General features: G+C 45.7%; 1 protein-coding gene across 1 annotated transcript in view; it reads right to left on the bottom strand.

The window, feature by feature from the left end:
- Nucleotides 1–22,700, bottom strand: part of GPLD1 (glycosylphosphatidylinositol specific phospholipase D1) — a 701,308-nt gene that overhangs the window by 397,887 nt on the left and 280,721 nt on the right. Inside the window, exons 5-6 of the mRNA XM_069613627.1 lie at nucleotides 21,828–21,938; nucleotides 8,465–8,513 (exon numbers count right to left, since the gene is read on the bottom strand). Coding sequence (XP_069469728.1) covers nucleotides 8,465–8,513; nucleotides 21,828–21,938 — 160 coding nt within the window. The remainder of the gene's footprint in view (nucleotides 1–8,464; nucleotides 8,514–21,827; nucleotides 21,939–22,700) is intronic.

Raw genomic sequence — 22,700 nt, 5'->3', positions numbered from 1 at the left:
CAGGCCCTTCTCAGAAGCATTGATCATGCTTTGCCCTCTCTCAGCTGCACGGGTCACTCTGCTGCTCTACCAGGAAGATACTTCCAATCATTGTGAGGAGAATCAAAAGCAGTCCCAGCTCTTGGATATAAACAGGGAAACTTACATCTGCTTGACCAGCATTGGCTGCCCACATCACCATCTCTATGGATCCCCTCGACATTAACAACGAAGAGGAGTAAGAATGTTCACTTAATCAAGATCTGACTCACAAGTGTAATGCTATGTCATTGTAATGACATAAAACCTTCTTTCTCAGACACCCGCGCCAGAGCCTATTAGAATGATTGGAATGTGGTCTATTGCTACTAATATAGAGGACATCCATAGCATTCTAACTGAACCTGAATAGCCTGCCTGTTCATGTAATGCCCGCTCCTCTTCGAGGCTTCCAGTCTCACCCACCTCTGTCAGCCCAGTCATATCCATCACTGGAGCTGCTAGCATCAAGGACGGCTTTCTGCTCCATGGCCGCCAAGTGCCATTTGATCAGTGGCCATCTTGGCCTGCTATTGTTCCTGCTCTAGCCCTCTTTTTAGTTTTGCTATTAGGTGGTGCTTTAGCGGCACACCAAAACGAATGCATTGGAGTTCTGCCAGTGCCACCCACTTCCTGCTCTTAACTGCCCAAAACACACCCTCCAAGGATCTCTTTGAGCTAACTTTATCTAGCCTAAAAATCAAACTTTGCACTCAAATTTGCCTGACAGGGGTTTTTCAAAGCTGTCTTGTAAGAGCAAATGGTTTAATTGGTGCTGTAAATGCACTGCAGTTGTAATAGAAACGTTTTAACCATGTCTGCCTTTAGCCCTGTCTAGCTTTATTTATAAGCATCATGCGTGTCCTTCACTGTAGTCCTGTAAGAAAAAGCATTAGCAAAGCCATACGTTTTGGCTTGCTTATATGTCATTTTCCATGCACTGCTATCATATGCCAAGTTATGTGTACGATTTTAATTCTGCTACCATCAATGACCAGTTAGTACCATTACAGCAATGCCTGTCAAATGCCTTTCCCATGTCTACACGAAAGCCAAAGCTATTGGCATTGCCAATGCTTGTTTTGTCTTCTGTGCAGATGGCACAAAGGAGGGCCAGAGCAGTGGGCTAATGGTCACATGGACCTTGGGGGCAGGTCATAATTTCTGGGGATAATGCCTTTTCCCAAATTATTGCCGGAGTCTGCAGCTGTTTTCTTTTATTGTGTATGTACCTCAGCAATCCTATGTATAAATACGTGGCTCCTAGGAATCTCAGAAGTGAGACTCACTTAAAATTGAAGGGGCGATTGAGCAGAGAGCAAGAGAGAATAAAGATTTTCCATAATAACTTACTAGAAAGTCTTAATTCTATTAAAGACTCGGAGGCAAGCATTATGCTTCTCTTTCTTTTATTCGACAACAAAGAAAAGAGCTCAGCAGCAAGATATTTGTGCACCAAAAGTGAGTGTGCTATGAGTAATGTGCAGAAAACAGGTGCACCAAATATATATGATAAACATAGCAATGTAACAGTAATATAACAGTAATATCTTAACATAAAAGGTAAGAGTCTCTGAAGAAACTACATTTTCCAGGGAGCTTGGCTCCAGTTCATTTTGCGGCCATCAACACGTGACCTAGTCCACCAATAGTAGTTCAGATCCCCTGCATAAACAGTCCTAAACATGATGACACTTCCTCTTTCTGGGCTGCGAACTTGGCTGTCCATAGTAGGAGATAATTGTAGCTAACTTGAAGAAGAAGAACTTGTGTCGGGCCGAGATCAGGCGGACTTGTCTGCAGGCGCTGTCAAGAAAAAGGAACATTTTAGTCTCTTGTATATGACAACCCTAGATCCCTTATCAGGGTGGGAGAAAATCTTGGAGTTATTCCGATAGGGTACATGTAAATTTCAGAACATTCATCTTTTCATTGCATCTTTAATTAACATCAGGTAAAATGTTATTTTCTCGCCGGGTGGAATAATGCTCGCCTCCGAGTCTTTAATAGAATTAAGACTTTCTAGTAAGTTATTATGGAAAATCTTCATTCTATGTCAAGACCGGAGGCTCCCATTATGCTTGTTTAAAGCTTACTTACCACAATAGATGCCGGCTGATCTACTGGCTTTAGGTAGAATTGTTTGAAAACTGATTCACTAGCCCAGTCTGCCATCCTCATGATATCTTCTAGGCGAACTCCTGCCTGAAATGCTTTAGAGGCCATGGCTCTTCTAACTGAGTGGGCTCCGGAATGCTTAGCGTCTATCCCTGCGTGAGCTAGCGTCCACCGGACCAAACGTGCTAAGGTCGGTGCTGATACTGCTTTGTGCGGTTTACGCAGAGCGATCAGTAGCTGCCCGTTAGGGGAGGTTCTGAGTGGAGACGTCTTTTCTTCGTAGACTTTCAAGCATTTAACCAAGCAGAGCTTCGGTTGATCTCTAAAGGCGGGCTAGGAAATCACCCTGGAATTGCACTTTGTTCTTCTATGAATATGGAATACAATGCCATCAGGAGAAAAGGTTCGCCTGCTAGATCTAGAGCTCGGATGTCTGAGACTCTCCTGCAGGAGACCAAGCAGAGTAGAGTAGTGAGTTTGCCAGATAGGGCTGTACGCGATAGTTCTTTGTTATTGGGCCATGCCAGAAAAAGGTTCAGTATTTTATTAACGTCCCAAAGCTTGTCATAGTGAGCTGGAGGTGGGACGGTAAGCCTTACACCCTTGAGCAACCTGCAGACGAGGTGGTGTTCTCCTGCTGGTACTCCTTGGATAAGGTCATGACCTGCGGAAATTGCTGAACGGTAGGTGTTCACAGACCTGTAGGCGAGCCCTTTTTCCGCTAGAGATGCTAGGAAATTCAAAATCTCTTCTTTAGGTGCTGAAATTGGATGTAATCCTTTCTCACGACACCAGGAGCTCCAGAAGCTCCAAGAGTTGGAGTATCTCTTCCGGGTACTAGGAGCCCAACTCTCTTCGATAAGGTTGATCGCTTTGTGAGACATGCCTGGGACTCTCCATCTTGACCTGAAATCCTCCAGGCTGCTAAGGTCAGAGATCTGTTGAGGAGGAGAGGATGACGTTGACCTGATGTATCTAATAGGAGATCCGGAAACTGGGGTAGTAGTATTGGAGAATCCGTAGGCAGTTCCAGAAGAACTGGATACCAAGTCTGAGATGTCCAGACCGGTGCTATAAGGATCAGATTTGCATGCTCCTGACGGGCCTTCGCCAGGGTCCTCACTATCATAGTGAAAGGAGGAAAGGCATACAGTATTCCCTGGGACCATGACTGTAGGAATGCGTCTGTTGCAACTGCTGCTGGGTCCAGCCACCAGCTGTAGAAAGCTGGTAGTTGGGAGTTGAGTCTGGAAGCAAAGAGGTCTATGGACATCGGACCCCAGATCTCCTGAAGGCGGAGGAAAATCTCTCTGTTGATTCTCCAATCGCTGTAATCTGTTGAGTGGTGTGAGTACCAATCCGCTACTGCATTTGAGAGGCCGGGAAGGTACTCCGCTGTAACTGAAATCTGGTGATCCAGACAGAAATGCCAGAAGTCTTTGGCTAATTCTGCTAGGGGTCTCGACTTGGTGCCGCCCAGATGGTTGATGTATCTTACCGCTGAGATGTTGTCCATCTTTAGTAAAATACAGCAACTCGCTTTGCCTTTGGCAAAGGAGTGCACTGCAAAGGAACCTGCAAGAAGCTCTACACAATTGATATGAAGGTCCAGCTCCTGTGGGGACCAAGTCCCTCTCGTAGCTATGGTACCCCATCTCGCTCCCCAACCGGAGCGACTGGCATCCGACTCGATAATAATATCTAGAGCGGAGCCGAAGATGGCTCTGCCGTTCCAGGCTTCCATGTGAGAGAGCCACCAGTTGAGCTCTGTCCTTGCTTGAGGAGACAGTGTCAGGAGTTGAGAATAAGAAAGGTTTCTCCTTAAGTGTTGGCCTTTTAATCTTTGCAGCTCTCGATAGTGAAGAGGGCCGGGAAATATTGCTTGGATGGAAGATGAAAGTAGCCCTATCACTCTTGCTAGTTCTCGAAGGGAGAACATGTTCTTCTGTAAGAGTCTGCGTATTTCTCTTTTGGTAGAGTGAATCTTGGCTGATGGGAGTCGAAGCTGCTAATTCTGTGTATCCACTATGAATCCTAGAAATTCCATATTTCTGGATGGAAGTAGAACTGACTTCTCCCAGTTTATAAGAAAACCTAGGCTGTGCAGCAAGTTTATTGCCAGTTCGGTTTGATTCCGAACTGACTACTGTGACTGGGCCATGAAAATAATGTCGTCTAGATAAATTATGAGATGAACACCTTGCTCTCTTAATCGAGCTACTACAGGTCTTAAGAGTTTGGTGAATACCCAAGGTGCCGAAGAGAGTCCGAATGGGAGACTTGTGAATTCCCAATCTCGGTTTCTCCAGGAGAATCTGAGGTAACTGATGTGTGTTTGATGGATCAGTACTGCGAGGTAAGCGTCTTTTAAGTCTAGGCGCATTAGCCAGTCGTTCGGTCTGAGAAGATCTCTGAGCATGTGTATATCTTCCATTTTGAAATGGCGGTAAAGGATGAACTCGTTGAGCGCTCTGAGGTTTATGACTGGGCGCACTTTTTGCTTCCTGCATACTAGAAAAATGGGACTGAAGAAGCCTCCCTGACTTGAGCAGGGGCGAATCGCGTGCTTCTGATGGAGACTGAGCATTTCGCTGTCTAAGGCGGTTTGGTCTGATAGAGACATTACTATGGGAGTGGGGCGACATGTCTGAACGGGCTGTGTAAAAAACTCTAGGTGTAGACCCCGAGCTGTGTCCCTGACCCAGGCATCTCCCGATAAGGTATCCCAAGCATTTGCAAACATCCTTAACCTCCCTCCTATAGGTGTTAGTGGTGCTGGCGCAGTTATCAGTACACTGACCTGTGGATTGTTGCTGGGCTGGGTCTCTGGCCGGTCTCCTCCAGGGACGTCCTCTACCATGACCTCTCGAGGGGAAGAAAGTGTCAGGGCGTTCTTGCCAGGAATTATGCTGACCTCGAGATTGTTGAGGTCTCTTGTCGAAGAAGTAACGGCTGGAAGAGCGACCTCTTCCTCGTCCGGCCCTGGAGAAAACCTTGGTTGCAAATACTCTTTGAATTGAAGCCTGTGCTTTGTCTAACGCTGTGAATGTCCCGACGAATTTTGTCATCTCCTTCATGAAAGGGTCTCCGAAAAGCTGGCCTTGCGCCGTTGGGCCGGATTCTGTGTCTGCCAGATCGGTTAATTTGGCATCTATCTTGTATAGGATGCCTTTCCGTCACTCTGTTGAGATGGCGCAACTGGCATTGCCCAGGAGGCAAATAGCCCTCTGGACCCAACCGGACAGTATCACTGGGTCGATGGGGTCCGATGAGGAGATGGCTGAATTCGCAAGATCGGAGATTTTTGCTAGTGGACCTGCTATGTCCAATACTTTGTCCTGGCAGGCTTTCCAGGCGCGATCAATGCCCTTCCTGGGGTCTTTAACGTTTTTACCCAAAAAGGTAATCATTTTAGAATCGAGCTCTGGAGTCAGAACTACTTTATCCGCAATGTCTGGTCGTGGACATTCAGCACGTAGTCTGGCGTGAACTTCTTTATCAAACGGTTTGTGCAGCCTAAGGTGGATGTAATTCGATGTCTTGGAAGATGGTTCCCAGTCGGTGGACCTGGGGTGTATTAAGTCTTCCGGGGTAAATGTACCTTCAGTAGAAGGTTTGGTCCTGGTTGTGTCATTAGGGATGGGGTCTGCCGCAATCCCTGATGCAGAGGGTCTTGAATCCTCGAAATGAAATTCCTCATCTGGAGAGGAGTGAGAAAGATCAGCGTCATAGACGTTTTTGTTATGATCTTCTTCTTCCGAGCCCTGTCCGTGTCCCTCCGGGCTTGAGGGTCTAGTTCCCCTGGTTTACTCCTTGGGGTAAGAGGGTAGATGTGAAGGGGTTACCTTCCTATTCATGAAGGCTTGTTTCAGCCTTGAGAAGGCGTCCGTTACGGCAGCTGTGGCATTAGTTGGCTGGCTCGGGGGGGTCGTAGAGCTTTTACTCTTGCGAGCCGGTATACGTCCCCCTTCTGTAAGGTGCTTCCTTTTCTGTGTTCTCTTCCTCCCAGGAGGGGAGGTCCCTCTGAAATGCTCCTCCATAGTATCTAGACGATTTTGTATGGGAATGAGCATATCCGTTACAGCTTTCTTAACACTGGTCTCCACAGGGGATCCCAGAACCTTCTGAAAACTATTAGCCATTGCCACTTCATCTATGTAACAGTGATCTCCCTCAGCCTCAGACCAAGTCTGATCTGATTGAGGCGAGTACTGTTCTGCCATTATAAAATAAATGCACCTTACTCACTTTTTTTTTTTTTTTTTTTTCTTTTCTGGGCTTCCGAACGCCTTCTCTCACTGCCCAGTAATGTTATTTCAGTTCAGCTTTGTAATTGTTCTTAAATGCTGAATAGAGAATTTCTTTGCTATATGCGCGGTGAAAAATCAGCGAGAAGAAACGGTCGCTCTTGTCTGAGGAAAGATTCCGGCGCTCGAGCTGCAAGAACCGTTATATTATAACGGGCATGCACGCTCGAGCGCCGGAATGTAGAGGAAAAGACCCGGAGAGCAGGAGCTCCTCTGGCGGCCTGCATGCGGTGCAGCGTGGTCCGACTAGGCCGCGCCGGATTCCCAGTACCTCAAAAGCGCAACGACGTTGCAGCGAAGCCGGCGCGAGCCGTCGGCGAATCCGCTGGACGAGCAGAATAAATAACTGATCAGTTGTGACCGTGTGAAGCGGTCTCTGAGGTCAGAGGACTGACGTCGGAGCCCAACATAAAGGTACAAATTATTATTATATATTTTTTTTTAAATGAATATTGAAAGTAAAATTTGTATAAGTCTATAACTATGCAGTAAACATATTATGACATTTTGTAACGTTATCTTTTAAATTATAAAATCATGGCGTAAGCAGTGCTAAACATGAAGTACTTATCTCTTGCTGTGAGCAGCAAAGAAAGAAGAAGTGTCATCATGTTTAGGACTGTTCATGCAGGGGATCTGAACTACTATTGGTGGACTAGGTCACGTGTTGATGGCCGCAAAATGAACTGGAGCCAAGCTCCCTGGGAAATGTAGTTTCTTCAGAGACTCTCACCTTTTATGTTATATTACTGTTACATTGCTATGTTTATTATATATATTTGGTGCACCTGTTTTCTGCACATTACTCATGGCACACTCACTTTTGGTGCACAAATATCTTGCTGCTGAGCTCTTTTCTTTGTTGTCGAATAAAAGAAAGAGAAGCATAATGGGAGCCTCCGGTCTTGACATAGAATCAGTGTGCATACCTGTGAACCACAGGTCCAGGGTGCGAGATCTGCAGATGTCTGCCCCACCCATGAGAATTAGAAGAGGCCACTATCTCCCTTCATCTTAGCACTGTAGATCAGGTTAGACCAGCACTTCCTCAATGTCATAAGTTAAGACATACTATCAGAGAAACATGACTGGCTATATTTAAGGAGATCATGGATTTTACTAACAAGAAATACGTAGGCTGGTTCACTGACTAGTGCTTATTGGACACTCGAAAATTGGTGTCTGATACACAAGTTCCATTCAGTTGCCAGAAGATATGAACAGAAACCTGTTCTAAAATATAACGTTTACAGGATTTACACTGCCTTAAAATCAAAGCAATGGAAAGGGAATATATTTCCCAGAATAGCTCAAACACAAATTTATCAGGCCCATCTTCCATCTCTAATGAGCGGCTTATTCATGAGATTTAGGTCAATTCTATTACAACTGTAAGAAGTCTTGTGGGATAGATTGAGAATTCCAAGAGAAAGAGAGGGCAAATCATTATTTTAATTGTTCTTTTATAACGCTCTTAATAGCTGAGATCGGTTTCGAAGCGCAAGACCGGGATTCGAACTGGAGTTGCTATGGTGGTCTTGCTTCCTGAGCTATCCTCCCGGCCCATGTAGGATTTAGGATGTGTGATGATAGGGCCACAACAGAAACGTTTAGGAATTTGGTGTCTGGGGATTGGTTTCTGAATGACTGAAGAGACTGATATCAGGATTGAGTGCTTGCGGTAGGGGTTTGGGGGTGATATCTCTCTCTAGCCCTGCACCAGTTCTGGAATATTATACAGATAACCTTCTTAAAAGTTGCAGTAGGGTCTCAAAATCTTTTATAATTTTAGATGCCTGCTAATGATTGGTCAATGCGCTTTCTTTGCTTTGTCATAGTAACAAATGATGTTTATAATCTAATGTTATATATTGAATGGTTCTGGATAGTTATATTTGTTGTCTATATTATTTCTAGAAGGTTTCAGTTGTTAACCAATGAAGCAATAACACATGTTTAACTACAAAAAAAGACCATACAAAGAATGCTTTAATAATACATGTTAAACTTTTAGGACTTACCAAAGTCGCCAGCTCGGTGAGCTTCTTGGTATGAGCCGTGAAAATCAATCTGCACAAATGAGAGAAGACACAGAGGCTGAAGCCGGTGCACAGAGGCTGAAGCCAGTGAATCAGCAATCCCACTCAAAACCCGCGGGAAATGGTCAAACTTCCACATGATTTAAAAACTTTGAAAGGCTGTATGCTCTGTGCTTGTTTCTGAACTAATTCTGTATAATGCGATGTATTGTCATTTTCTATGGGTTTCGGTATTCGTGCCTGACTCCAACAGACAGAATTTTCGGCTCCCTGATTGCCACCTACCGAATTCCCCGGAGAAGGCCGTCCTCAATGCCCCTGTGATTCTCTTTTGTGACAGCATTCTCATTCCAACCGTGACTACAGGTCACACGTCTTTCGTTCGATCTCCTTAATGAGAGGGTGAGGGGCTCCACCCACCTGCTCCCTTTTCCCATGGAACACCACCCTCGACCCCTGCCCCCCTTGCTCACCTCAGCTCTCGTGCCGTCTTTCAATGGGGGTCACCCCTCCCTTTTCTCACTAGCATACCCCCATTACTCCCAACCAGTAAATGCACTATGTGTTCTTAAGTACATAAATAGGGTAAACCTACAGTGTTGTTAAAATAGAACAAAACACCAGGGGTCTTGCAGTCACATATCAAAGATGGCGGCGTCTATCGTTTCACCAAAAATGTTACATTGAAGCATCCCCTTACACGATGTGAGGTAGGTGTGACATAATTATTGGGTTCCAAACATCTTAATATATTTTGATGTGTAGTCTATGAAACCATGCTGCTCTTTGGAATATTAATTTAAAATCTATTGGTACAGATTGCATACACAAGCACGTCTGAGGTATTTGGACAATGTGTATTTGTGTGAGCATATACTTTGCTCCATTTTCTACTGAGTGTGTACAGTTGACAACTTTAACTGATTATTTTTGTGTTACTAGATTTCCTTTTTTTTAACAACTTTATTTTTCGCTGACGTACAAAACACATGACCATTACGCATAGTAAAGAACATACATTATTTGTGTTTCTACTTAGAATTGACTCTAACTGAACATATAGCTATCGGGGCACAGTATGTTTTTTCTTTTTTCTGTGGGATAGATATTGTAGTTTATTTCGGAGATGTGCTAATCAGGTCGGGCTACGAGTTGCATGAGTCATCATCGGATGAGACTGGGGTTGGCCTCAAGTAGTTCCGCGGGGGGCCCATATGTCCTTTGGCCGGCAGGTCGCTGTGATGTTTCTGACATATGTCTCCTCAGACTCCTGTACATACATAATGTCCTTTAGCCATGTTTGCTGAGTGGGCGGTATTTTGGATTTCCACGCTCTGAGGATATTTCTCTTGGCAACCATTCCCGCCACTGCAAAGAGCCGGCGTGTTTTAATTGGGACCTTCCCTATGTCTCCCAGTATGTATTTCCGGGGTGTGACTGTGATCTGAAGGCCTATGATATCACTCACCCTTTCAGCTACCTCTGTCCAGAACTGTTTTATACGGGGGCATGACCAGTACATATGAAAGGAGTCTGCTGTTGAGGACTGGCATTTGGGACATTCTGGCTTCAACGTGGGGTTACATTTAGCTATTTTGTTGGGTGTAATATGTAAGTGATTCAGTATTTTGAATTGAATCAGTCTGAAGTTTGCGCATAGTGAGGCAGATTTGGTATATTGGCAGTATTTGGACCATTGAGTGTCTTCTATAGGGGTATTCAGGTCTCTCTCCCATTTAGCTTTCATTGTGTTTTTAGAAGGGGTGTGTCGTTGGGCGGCCTGGTATAAAGTGGATATGCCGCCAGTAAAGCCTTCCGTTGTCATGATTTCGGTGAGAAATGGGTGTGTGGGGGGGGTGTCCTGGAAGGAGGGCCACTTGTTTTACATGCTGCTTTCATCCTGTGGTATTGTAGTGATGTTGTGAGCCCGGTTCCCACTTTTGCTCGGACAGTTTCTAGGGTATCAAACTTCCCTTCTGGATATAAGTCTCCCACCCGCTTTTCTTTTCCTGGGTCCCATATCTTCTGTAGAGCCGTGTCTAGGGTGAGTTCGAGATCCCGGTAGTGCCATAATGGGGTATGGGACCAAAATGGATTCTGGCATCCTACTCTGTCAGGTATTCGGAACCAGGCTCGCACGGTGGAGCTTACCGGGCCAAGTTCTCCCCTATTCCTTGTGGCTTTGGCAAACGGCATTGCTCTAAGGTTCAGTGGGGCTGCTGTACATTTCTCGGCTACTGTGTGCTTGTGTGGTTCTGCCGTCGCTACCCAGTACTTAGCGAAGTGTGCTTGAGCTGCCTGGAAATACAATATAAAATCCGGAGCAACGAGCCCCCCTGTTTCATACCTTTCACTCATCTTGGACCACTGGATACGTGCTATTCCCCAGCTCCACACAAAGCTTGTTGCCATTTTTTGTAGTTTTTGAAAGAATGGTTTGCCAGGCCATATCGGAATGTTGCAAAACAAGTATAGTAGTTTTTGGCACAATCACCATTTTCAGTAATGATATGCGCCAGTATAATGATATCAGGAGTTTGTCCCACACCCTGAGTTTGTGTTCTAGGAGTTCCAGGTAGAGGTCATAATTATTCGCCATTAAGGTCTGTTTATTTGTGGACAGTATGATTCCCAGGTAACGGGCTGATACGGGTGACCATTTGAACTGTGTGGTAGCGGGGCACTGCACTGTGGCAGGAGAAAGAGGAATGATTTCAGACTTTGCTTGGTTTATCCGATATCCCGAATACTTGGCGAACTTCTGAATTTCCTTCATCACTGGCGGGAGGTGAGTTTCTGGGTTTCTGAGGTATATCATAGTATCGTCTGCATATAGTGATACCAGTTGGGGGGTCCCCTAATGCGTATTCCCCTCCAATTGTGTTTGTATGTCAATTTGGCTGCCATTCCCTCAATGGTGAGTGCTGCAAAAATGAGGGGGGATAATGGACATCCTTGCCTGGTGCCTCTTCCAAGCCTTAAGCTTGTCGATAGAGTGTTGTTAGCTCTGACGGCAGCCCTTGGGTCTGTGTATAGAACTCGAACGCATCTCGTGAATACTGGGCCAAACTCCATTTTACTTAGGATCGCATACATGTACCTCCAAGACACAGAGTCAAAATCTTTTTCAGTGTCCAGGGTGACAGCTATGGTCTGGGCTTTCGGGTCCATCTGTGAAGCAATAGAGAAGAATCTACTGAGGTTTAGTGCTGTTGATCGGGTGGGAATGAATACCGCTTGGTCGGGGTGGACTAACTTGTTCATACATTTTATTAGACGATTGGCGATTGCCTTAGCATATATTTTGGCGTCAGAGTTGATTAGTGATAACAGCGGTAGGAGGCGGGGTCTTGGGGTGACCTTTGTGGCTTAAGTAGAACCGTGATAATTGCTTCTCTCATTGTGTTTGGTAAGGACCCTCTGGTCAGTGCCTTTTCCCATATTTCTAGTAACTTTGGGGCAAGTTCCGATTGAAATGTTTTATATAGGTCAATTGGGATGCCGTCAGAACCTGGGGTCTTGCCTGCTTGTAGGTCCATGATGGCTTGTTCCAATTTTTCAGTGTTTAAAGGGAGGTCGAGTTCTGTCTTGTCTGCTTCGTCCAAACTGGGTAGGGGAAAAGAGTCCATATATTCCTGCAGGGCTTCAGGGGATTCTGTGTCTGTGTTAGTATAGAGTTTATTACAGAAGTTTCAGAACACTTCATTTATATACACCGGTCTTGTTTGTACTCTTCCGTTGGTGTCAATTATACTGGTTATGTGTCTCATATCTTGTTCTGCTTTGATGAGGTTGGCCATGGCTCTGCTGGCTTTGTTTCCTTTGCCGCATTTTCTTGCTCTCACGGGTTGCATTATGTAGAATAGTTTGCGTTCAGCTAGTGATCTGAAGTTTGTGAGTTGCTCAGCTATTTTGTGAAGATAGGTTTTGTTATTGTTCTGCACCTGTGCTGTTTCTAGCTTCTTTAGTATGTGCTCGGTGTTGGCTAGTTCTGTTCTTATTTCCTTCAGTGTTCCATACATCCGCATCATCATCAGACCCCTCAGCCACACCTTGAAGGCTTCCCAAATTGTAGTATTAGATCCGACCGATCCCCGTTCCGTTCGAAGAAGTCTATTATGTCCGCCCTAAGTGTTTCTACCATTGTGTCGTCCTTGAGCATGGCTGGAGGCATTCTCCACATACGGGAAGTGGATTCGGGGTTTTGCGGGGTCAGTTCGAAGAGGACCGGGGAATGATCGGACATTGTCCGTGGGAGAATCTCGCAGTCTTTTGTAACTGTGATGAGGTTCGGTGAACATAGCCAATAATCTATGCATGAGTATGAGCCGTGCACACTCGAATAGAAGGTGTATTCCCCCTCTTGCGGGTGTAATTCCCTCAAAATGTCTGCTAAGGGAACCGTGGACATGGTTTGGAGTATGATAGCTGCGGCTTTAGATTGGTTTCTGCCGCCGTTCGGTCAAGGTTAGGATCGAGGACAGTGTTCAGTTCGCCGCCCCATATCACGTTGACGTGACCAACCGGCGATATCAGTTCCAGGATTTCCAGATAGAAATTTGAGGTATCGATATTAGGACCATAAGTATTTATTATGATCGTTTCCATGTTATACAGTGTCCCCCATATGATCACATAGCGACCTTCCTCATCTATTGCAGTTCTGGCTATCTGAAAGTTAACACGTTTGTGTATCATTGTGAGCATGCCTCTTGCCTGGGTCGAGTAGTTAGTGGCAATTCTCATTTGGCCCCATGTCTGGGCAAATGTATCTGTGACTTTTCTGGTTGTGTGAGTCTCTTGCAGGAGAAGAATATCTATTTTGTGCCTGTTGGCATAGCTTATCAGTTTTCTACCTTTGATCGGATGTGCCAGACCTCTGATGTTCCATGTTAAAAGTCTAATCCCCTGTGTCTTTCTTATTAAGGTCATTTGTGGTGAGTTGTCTCATGAGTTCTGGTGGTCGTCCCCCGTTCTGGTGTAGTATGTTGTTGGCGTTTGTTAGTTTTTTGTTTGTTTTTGCCAACTTTCCCTTTCTCGGGTCATGCCAGTAATTAGGCCAGTGGTTCTGATATCCTCCGTAGGGTCTGCTGTTTATTCTTCTTTGGTTCCCAACTGGGCAACAGGCCCTTGCTTCCTCCCCCCTCCCTCACCATCCCCACAAATGGACAGTGTGACCCTTTGTAACAGTGTCAACTTTTGCGGCAGCGGGTGGCTCTGTGAGCGCATTGCTTTCCTGTGACAGACAGACTGCCCCGAAGGCCGCTCTGCCTTATTACGGTAGAACAGAACCTGCGTTTAACTCAGGCATCTCTACGGGTACTCTTGTTCCTTCAAGTGTTGGAGCTGCTGGTTTGGGTGTTTTTGTCTGGGGGCAACGCGATGTTCCGTTCAATATAGCCCATGGCTTCTTCGGGAGTATCAAAGAACTGTGACTTGCCGGAGATCTGCAGTTGGAGTCTGGCTGGAAATGCCATAGCTTATGGTATAGCACGGGCTCTGAGCGCTTTTTTTTACCTGATCGAAAGATCGGCCCGGCTACTTGTACTCCATTGGAAAAGTCTGGGTATATGTGTATTCTTGCTGAGTCATACAATAGGGTCCCTTTCTCTCTGGACAGCCTCAGGATCAGGTCCCTGTCCCAGTAATTAAGCAGGCGGGCTATTACTGTTCGAGGTGGAGCCCCTGGTTTGGGAGGGGAAGCAAGGGACCTGTGGGCTCTTTCAATCAGGAATTGTTGGGAGAATTGCGCTTCGGGAGGATAGTGCATATCACTTCCTCCAGGAATACCCCCATTGGGATATTAAGGGGCTTCTCTTCTAGTTCGACCACTCTAATATTGTTGCGTCATGATCTCGATTCTAAGTCCTCACATTTCATTTGGACCGTCTTTAAGTTCTTCCTGATATCTTCTATGTCTTTTCCGTGTTGGACGGAGGTATCTTCCAGCTCCCCTATCCTGGTTTCTGCCTCCAGAACCCTAGTATTTACCTGTTGTAGGTCGGATTTGATAGAGGATACCGTGTTTCCTATGTCGTCTAGTCTCTTGTTTACTGCCTCAAATCCAGCCTGGAGCGCTATCATGTACGGGTCTGAGATGTCATCATTGGGTGGCTAAGGACTAGCGGACGGAGTTTTGGGGGTTTCCACTCCTTGTTTCTCCATGTTCACGTTTGTGAAGGAATCCATGGGGCCCTTTCTGGCGCTCTTGTTGCCCCTGGGCATTTCTTTGTGGATAGGGCTGGTTTGCTGGAGGTGGTAGCCGGTTTGAGCCCGTGGTTTCGTGTTTTACGGTTCTGTGGCACTGGTCGGTTCAAGGCGCCGATCTGGTGGGAACATAAGTTGTGGGAGTCCCGCTGGGGTTTTGAGCGGGGATTGCGCAGAGGTATGGGGTTCAGTGTGAGGGTCGCTTTGAACCGTCGGTCCTGGATTCCAGGGGGGTCCGTCTCCACACTCCACTTGCATATCAGTTCTCCATTTGGGCTCTACAGGCAGGTATGGGAGCTGTGCTCTATTGGCTCCGCCTTCTTGGTACTTGTGTATACACTTTTTGGATGTTTCCAGATGCCCTCAGAGGCGCTACTGGAGTATTTCTGCTGGGACCCTGTTGTTCAGAGTAGAATGTGCCAGCCTGTATGTGACGGTCCCACTGTTCTGTGTGGAGTCTTACCAGCGTTTTACTGCAGTTTGTGGTCGGCAAGCAGGCGCCAGTAGTATGCAAGTGTCACAGTGCACCGTTTGAATATGGCCGGGTCTTTCCCTATTACTGCCGGGTATGTTTATTTCTTTTTCCTGGATTGTTATTAGCACCCTTTGCTTGGTGGTTTTCCTGCTCCCACCTCACTAGTGACCAGTGCCGCCACAGCGGGTCGGCAGTCACACTTGTGGGATGCACCCCTACCCGGACGCCTATTCTGCTCGCTTACAGCGCACACGGCAGGCGCCCAGGATGGGGGGCTTGTGTGGACGCCGCGGAACAGTGGATCTGTAGGCTGGATTGTTCGCGCCCTGTGTGCGGGTCGGCAATTTAGGGGATTTAACTGCTCCCGCCCCACTTTTGGCCCCGCAGGGGAGGTCTGCCCCACGTACCTTGTAGCGGGGTGACGGCCGCACTTGTAGGGTGCCCCTGAACGCGGTCGCCCGTGCTGCTTGCACAAAGCGCACACAGCGGGCACCGGGGAGGGGGGACCCGTGTGATCATCATAGCTGGCAGTGTGTGCCGGGTGTCTATTGCCTGTCTCCTCCTACTGTCTTTCCTCTCTGCTTCTCCACTCCTCTGCAATCGAGGATGCATGGGCAGGCCGGGCCTAACAGACGGTGTCTCTGTCAGTGGGGGATGGGGTCTGCAGCCTGTGTACGCCTCAGCAAACACTGTTTCACAGTATTTTGAAGTTTAGAGGGAGATGCAGCGATAATTCCAGATACCCAAGAGTGTCCTAGATTTCTTAAATGACATACCGACCAGAGCGTGAAATACATGTTGGCTATTGGCTATCAGCTACCAACAAGCAATCCGTTTGGAGAAAGATTGAATGAGCGTTGGATTTGGAAGTACTTCACCAAAAACATCATACTTTTGGAGTCGATTTATGTTCTGCACATAGCAGCATTAAGGAGCGACGTGGGTTGGATTAATAAAACAAGCAGAGCACAGACTGTTCGGCATCCTCCCTTCTTTTGAAAAACATATATTATCAATCGTATGATAACCTGATCCTTTCACTTTTGCTTTCAGGTGTTTCACACATGCTGCCTTGTGTGTTATGTGATGTCATGTTAGGTTAGGTTGCTGGAGTATTCGTAAAGTGCAGGACCATCTGGGTTGTAACCACATAATGCAGAGTGACTTCTAGCTTCTACATTGCTGCACATGACTGGATTTGCGGGAGACAATAATCTAACATAGCATGAAGTTCATTCACAATGCCAGAGAAATTATAACATTAAGAGACAGTTTTAGGATTGTCCAATACTTTTTGCAAAAGGCTGTAGGCAGCTGCTGAGGGTGGGATGGTGGTGCAGTGCACTATGTGAGGAGTCAGCAAGGAAAGCCGGACACAAAGTAGTCATAGTTTCAATCAAAGAAATGTATTAAATAAAAGTGGGTTGTGAAAATGCCGCTATGGCCCTATTCTAAAGAGGAACTTCCCTACTTAGAAACTAAAAATTAAGGATCTGTCTGTGCCAGGATGTCAGTAATTGAAAAGTCGTCCTTGTTTCCAGAACATCCTATTCTGACACATTACAAACAAAATAACATAGGGTGCAAGGAAATGTCTTTAACTTGATGTTGGCAAAAAGTGTTCAAAACCAAAAGTAAAGGAATGACTCAAATGAAAATGTTCTCCAAGGTAAAGTCCTTGGCATTGAGAGGGTGGTCCCCTTCCCCCAAATAGGTTGGCAAAAATGTCTCTTTAGCTAATAGTTCCTTTGGGTCTTCACTGGACTCACAAGGGTCTTCACTAGACTAACAAAGTTCTTGTTTAAGCAATATGTTCTCTAACAGTCTTTCTGTAGTATTTCTTGTTACTTTGCATATCGCCTGGTACTCCTGCCAGGAATCTTTATACAATTCCAGCTGTCTGGTATACTCACCTGCCAGGACCTTCTATGCATTTCACAGTTCTTTGGCTACACCACAGTTGCATATACCGTGAGGTGCTTGGAATATCTGTCTATGGTAACATTTGTTCAAACTTCTCCCCCACACTCGCATCTCATGCATTTGTACTTGCTTTGGGTTTGCCTTTGTACTTTGCCTTGTCTGCTTTCAAACAAACTTTGGGTATTTTCTGCATCAGTAATCTCGTACCATTCAAACCTTTGTTGGCGTGCTTGTCGGAAGGCCCCGGGATCGGCAGCTGCTTTGGGCAGATTCACCAGTTCCTTCCAGTGCCTCCAATCCTGCTCACGCTTCTGCAGTGTGATTCCTTCACCTGCTTTCCATTTTAGAGTGTGCGGTTGTTCTTCCAGCATCCTGCGCAGCACCACAGCCACATGCTGGACTTCCTTTTCAGCCCGGATTAGGAAACGCTGTCTTCTCAAGCGATCAAACCTCCAGGAGTTTCTTTGCGGTTCCCAGTGACTCCACAACCCTTCTTGCTTGCACATCACGTTTCTCCTCCTGTCCCGATGGCCTTCTCTTTTCCAACAGACTTTTCTGTGTGCCTCACATCTGTGAGCCTCAGCATGGGGTTCAACGTCTTCTCCTGCACTGCTCGGCTCCATAATGCGGTTGCCATCATTAGATGTCCTGCGCACTGAAGACTTGGGAAAACAACTAGCCTGTATGTTGTACTTCGAGCTCCTGTCAGTTTGCACACACTCCCTCATCCTCCTCCCAGTCCCGGTACCTGAGTGGTTATGGGAATTGGAGTCCATGGACGTTATTGGGCTTTTAAGTCTTAGATGGGTTTTCCTCCGAGATTTCACATAAAGGCATATCAGAGACAAAAGGTGTTATGTGTGAGTTGTGGGTGTTTGGGTCATAGGTGGGGGCCTGACCAGAATGACAATATGCCATTGAGAACTTGGGTATTAGAGGGTATTCTTCATGGAAAAGGGGAGAATATTGCACCTTGTCCAATGAAGTCAAAACATCTCCCTGGTAGTTGTCTCCTCCCATGTGATCCTCCCTCATATAGCTACCCCTAGGGTCAGGATCAGGGAGCGACTGCCGTCCCCACGCCACATGGGAGGAGGTCACTGCCATGGAATCCGTGATGACTCCATTGGATTCATCACAACTATCTGAGGCTAAATATTTGCTTATGGTTGGTTGTAGGAGCAGCTGAAATGGTGCGCAGCGCCAGTGAGAATTGTACAATGTGTAAATTGAGTGAACAGTAAGTCGGTTAACACACATTTAGCGAGAGTCGGCAGTCTTTGGGTCTCTAACTGTGTGAATCCCTTCAGTCCTGTCGTGTGTGCACTGTCCACCATTAAACTGGCAGTGTAGCAGTGTTAGAGAAAAGGATCTTAATTTGTAGGCTATCCTCTAGCAACCTACACACCCTCATATACCATTCAACTGTCAATGAACAATCAATGTGCCCAACCACCCTTCCAAAACATGCACCTTGAAGAGCCCCTACTTTATTACACATATTATAAGCTTTGCTTTGGTCTGGCATAAGTGATTTAAAGTCACCTGTTCTGTCTCCATCAATCACTGTTGAATGTCTATGATGTTGAGATTGGGCTAGCCGAGTGTTTGGTAGATATTCCTTACCGTGGATTGAAATTCTGCCAAAGAGACATACAAAAAACCCAAGCTGATCTTTTTTGGATGCCATACTACAAGGCCTTCTTGTTAAACAAGAGTGAACCCCTTGCAATCTGTCTAATGATATATATGTAATCCTGCCCCAGCCCCCGGATCCCAAAACATCACCTTGCTCCTAGTTGCAGGGTTAAGCATGTGATGTTCTATTCGAAAATCAGATTAAATATGGTTCTTGCGGAATAGGTAAATCAAATTTAATAAACACTGTGGTATTCGCATGATGGTCCTGGTGACAGTAGTTGCCATGAGAAACATAGGAATTTCATTTCCATTCTAGAATATAACCTGTCTATCGCACTTATTCTGCAAAGTCAGACATATGGGATGAAGTACCCTCTACCATACATTATACCAGAGGTCTGCAACCTTTGGCTTTCCAGATGTTTTGGACTATGACTCCCATGACCTCTCACAATTGACTATGCTGGTTAGGTCTGATGGGAGTTGTAGTCCAAAGCATCTGGAAAGCCAAAGGTTGCAGAGCTCTGCGTTAAATGAATATTGGAAGTCACTCAGAAGTTCCAGGTCCAAACAGGAACGAGGCAGAAAGTGGCTTGAAATGTCCTTTTCATGTACGGTATGGGGTGTTATAATCTTAATAATACATTGCTGCAGCACAGTCCCTGTTAATATTTGGTCTCTTGCTTAATGTAACTGTTCTCCCAGTTGTTCATGCATATTTTCATTGTTGAATCTGTTCATATAAACAGAATGTGCAGCTTGTAATGTGTTGCACAAATAATTTAGGAAGTTTAATACATTTTATTTAAAAGCCATTATTTGGTTTAAAATGAGTGTTAACATGCAGATAGATTCTTTCTTTCCTGCGGAGAACACATCAGTGACAGAATAAACCTACTACAATACAGAAAAGTTTTTCAAAAGAAAGGAATTTGAAAATCTAGTAACAGATTTAATTATGTGCTCTATTGGGAACTGGAATTCTGCTCTGTTGTTGCTCAAGTAACAGGAATTCTGACATCACACCTCAACTGTATTAAGCTATTACAGTGAGTGTAGTGATAGTCTTCTTATTATAGGTGAGTAGTGGTACAGTAATAAGGTCATTGTTCTGTGGCTTTTGTATGGATACTGCATGTGGCGTGAACAATATAATTGTGTGTAAAATTACCACAAGTGTGCATACAAACCTGCCATACATATCTGCCAAGTAATGGCAGTACTTCTCAGTGCTACCTTCTGAGGGCCATTAATAGGTGGTAATGGTCCTTGGGTCAAGTTAATAGGGTTGAGATAAGAGGGGGTCTTTATCAATTCCAAGAGATTTAACAACCTGGGGAAGGGTGCTCAGCCAATCAGGTGGCTGGAACAGCAGGTGAGAAAGACATTCTCCGCCCGCTGTTCCAGCCTCTGGAGGCCCTTCCCCAGGTAGCAACATTTTTTATTTGTTAATGTGGGGAGGCAACAGGGAGCCTGCCTTCGCTCAGCACCGGCCATGTCCGCCATCCTGAGCGGGCCAGAATGCCATAGTAATGACCCAAGGAGGCGGGGGTCATTATAGCTATTTGCACCACTTGTTAAAGCCCTGAAGTTGTAAGGGCATGAGCATTTAAAAAAATGATAAGTAAATGTAAAAAAAAACAAGCAAATATGGAAATGGAATGCAGCGTTCCGAGAAGAGCCCCTCTTCCATTTCCATGGCAAAGTAAGCCGGCGTGACCTGAGGGAGGTAGAGGCCAGAGTGATGAGGTTGACATGGGCAAAGGGGCAGCAGCTGCTGGGGCCCCAAAGTAAGCAGGTGTCGGGTAGTGTGGGCGGGTGAAGGGAGCAGAGAGGGAGCGTGAAGAGCTGGGGTGATGCTGAACAGTGCATCATCACAGGGGATGAGGCAGCCAGCAGCATGGAATGAAGGCCTAGATCAGTGGCTAAAACCCACATTCCTCCAAAGCTGATTACTGTCCTAGTGTTCCCAGTGCGCTTATAAGTAAGTCTCTTTTAGTTTCAGGGATTAATGGTGTATTTTTAAGAGTCATTTGACTGTTTTCCTGATGATCTCCCTACCTTTATGTACTATTTGCATTGAGAAATGCCCTAAAAGAGAATGAACCGTTTAGCTGTGGGTGTTCCTGAGGCCCCTTTTGGATCACACAAGTTGCAGCCTCCTCCATTTCCTGCTTTTAAGAAGGCCTCTGTTTGACTGGCGACGGGAGATTCAAACTAGATAACACCACAGGAGCTAGGTGGCACTTTTATGGGCCGATTCCCCTTTTCTGACCCCTTTCCCAGAATCCCTGCTCCACTTCGGGCCCAAGACTGAAAAGGGAGGCTAACTGAGGCCTCCTTCCCGAGGACAGTTTCCATTAAGTTGATAGTTCCCATTCCCACTCTCCTAGCTTCCTCTGCGCTTTGCATCCACAGGGTGACAAAGAGCGGGCTCCTCTTTTTTAGGTTGCAGAAACCCCAGCCTAGGAATTTGCCTGCCTTGGACTGACCCTCGCTAAGATATCTTTGGTCACCTGCCGCCTCTCTTTGTGGAGGACCTGCTGCGAGGACCTCCTAGAGAATTGTGAGGGCATCATGCTGGCACATTATGAAGACACTTGAACATTTGCCTTTACTCTGCTACCTCCATGTAATATCTTGTCCCATTTGATTTCACATGAACCCAGATCTCCCCGTGTTGGATTTTGATTTATAGCTTAACACAATCTTTTTCTTGTTTGGACAACTTGTGCCAAAGCTATTTGAAGCGCCATCACTGCAAGCCTCGTGCTTGGTCTGCTATCAAAGACTTGGTGACACTTAAGAAGTCACTGTTCACCTCTGTGCGCAGGCTTCCAGCCATATCATGGTGGGAGGTATGTTTTGTTGCCCACCTTAGTCCTATCCTCCCTCTAATAGTGATACTGAAAATGGCCTTACATGTATGCCCTGATTTAAGAATACCTGACATTGGATCCTGCCGCCTGACTGGCACTGTGTGTGATCTTGTCTGTGCCTCTTTTTCTCCCCATCACTCAATTTAAGCCAACAGTTATAGGTTGGTACTTCCATTTCAGCATCGAATAAAAGGGATTTGCTTACATTACGTGCACCTACCGATGCCATGGCTCTCAGGAATCCTTGTTCGATGCCCAAGCTGTGCCAGCTCACATCAGCCACCATGTGTGAAGCAATCCCAAACAGGAAGGCCACCAGTTTCTCGGTATGCTGTGGAAAAATGAAATACTTTGTAATGTTGACTTGAAAAGACCGTGTGAGTCAAGACAAATAGAAATTACCCAAGTTGTGTTCAAGGAAGAAGCAGCCTAGGCACAGCCAAGAGGTTAAACTGTTCCAGATGCATGTGTTTGTTACTCTACAGATGGGTGAACTGGTGGAGTGTAAATAGAATAGTGGTTTGAAAAGAGTATGTGTGTGTTGGTATTTGTTAGATTCGTTTGGGTACACGATTTGTAAATATGCCGTTGCATGAATGGATGGGTGTTGGTGGAGAGCGGTAAAATAAAAGGTGTAACCGTGTTTGAATATACGAATAAGGAGTGTCATTATATAACCTTGTACCATACCTGTAATACAGAAATGTGGTTAATGCAACCATACGCTCTAGATTTATTTATTTAAATTATTTTTTTGCATTTGTAGAGCGCTCTAAACCCTTAGGCATCAAAGCGCAGGTTACAGAATTTGGAACAGCAGGAGAAAAAGCAAATATATTTAAGAACATTGGTTAGTGGCTCAGACAAGAGTCAAGCATTGGGTGAAAAGCAGAGTCTTGAGCTGTTTATGGAAAACCCAGTAAGATATTTCTGCTCTGAGTGTCAAGGGTAGTGAGTTTCAATCAGGGCTGGTTTTACACCAGATTGCACCCCACCCAGGAAGCATCGTTTGTGCCCACCCCCGCACACCACCTACCAAAAATGACAACCAAAAAAATTGTATGTAACAAATGGCTTCCATGTGTTAATATCC

The sequence above is a fragment of the Ambystoma mexicanum genome, chromosome 5p (genome assembly GCF_040938575.1).
Source record: "Ambystoma mexicanum isolate Mex_15411 chromosome 5p, UKY_AmexF1_1, whole genome shotgun sequence".
NCBI classification, from domain to species: domain Eukaryota; kingdom Metazoa; phylum Chordata; class Amphibia; order Caudata; family Ambystomatidae; genus Ambystoma; species Ambystoma mexicanum.
The sequence above is the reverse complement of the archived record's forward strand: the minus strand, read 5'-3'. Positions and strand labels throughout refer to the sequence as shown.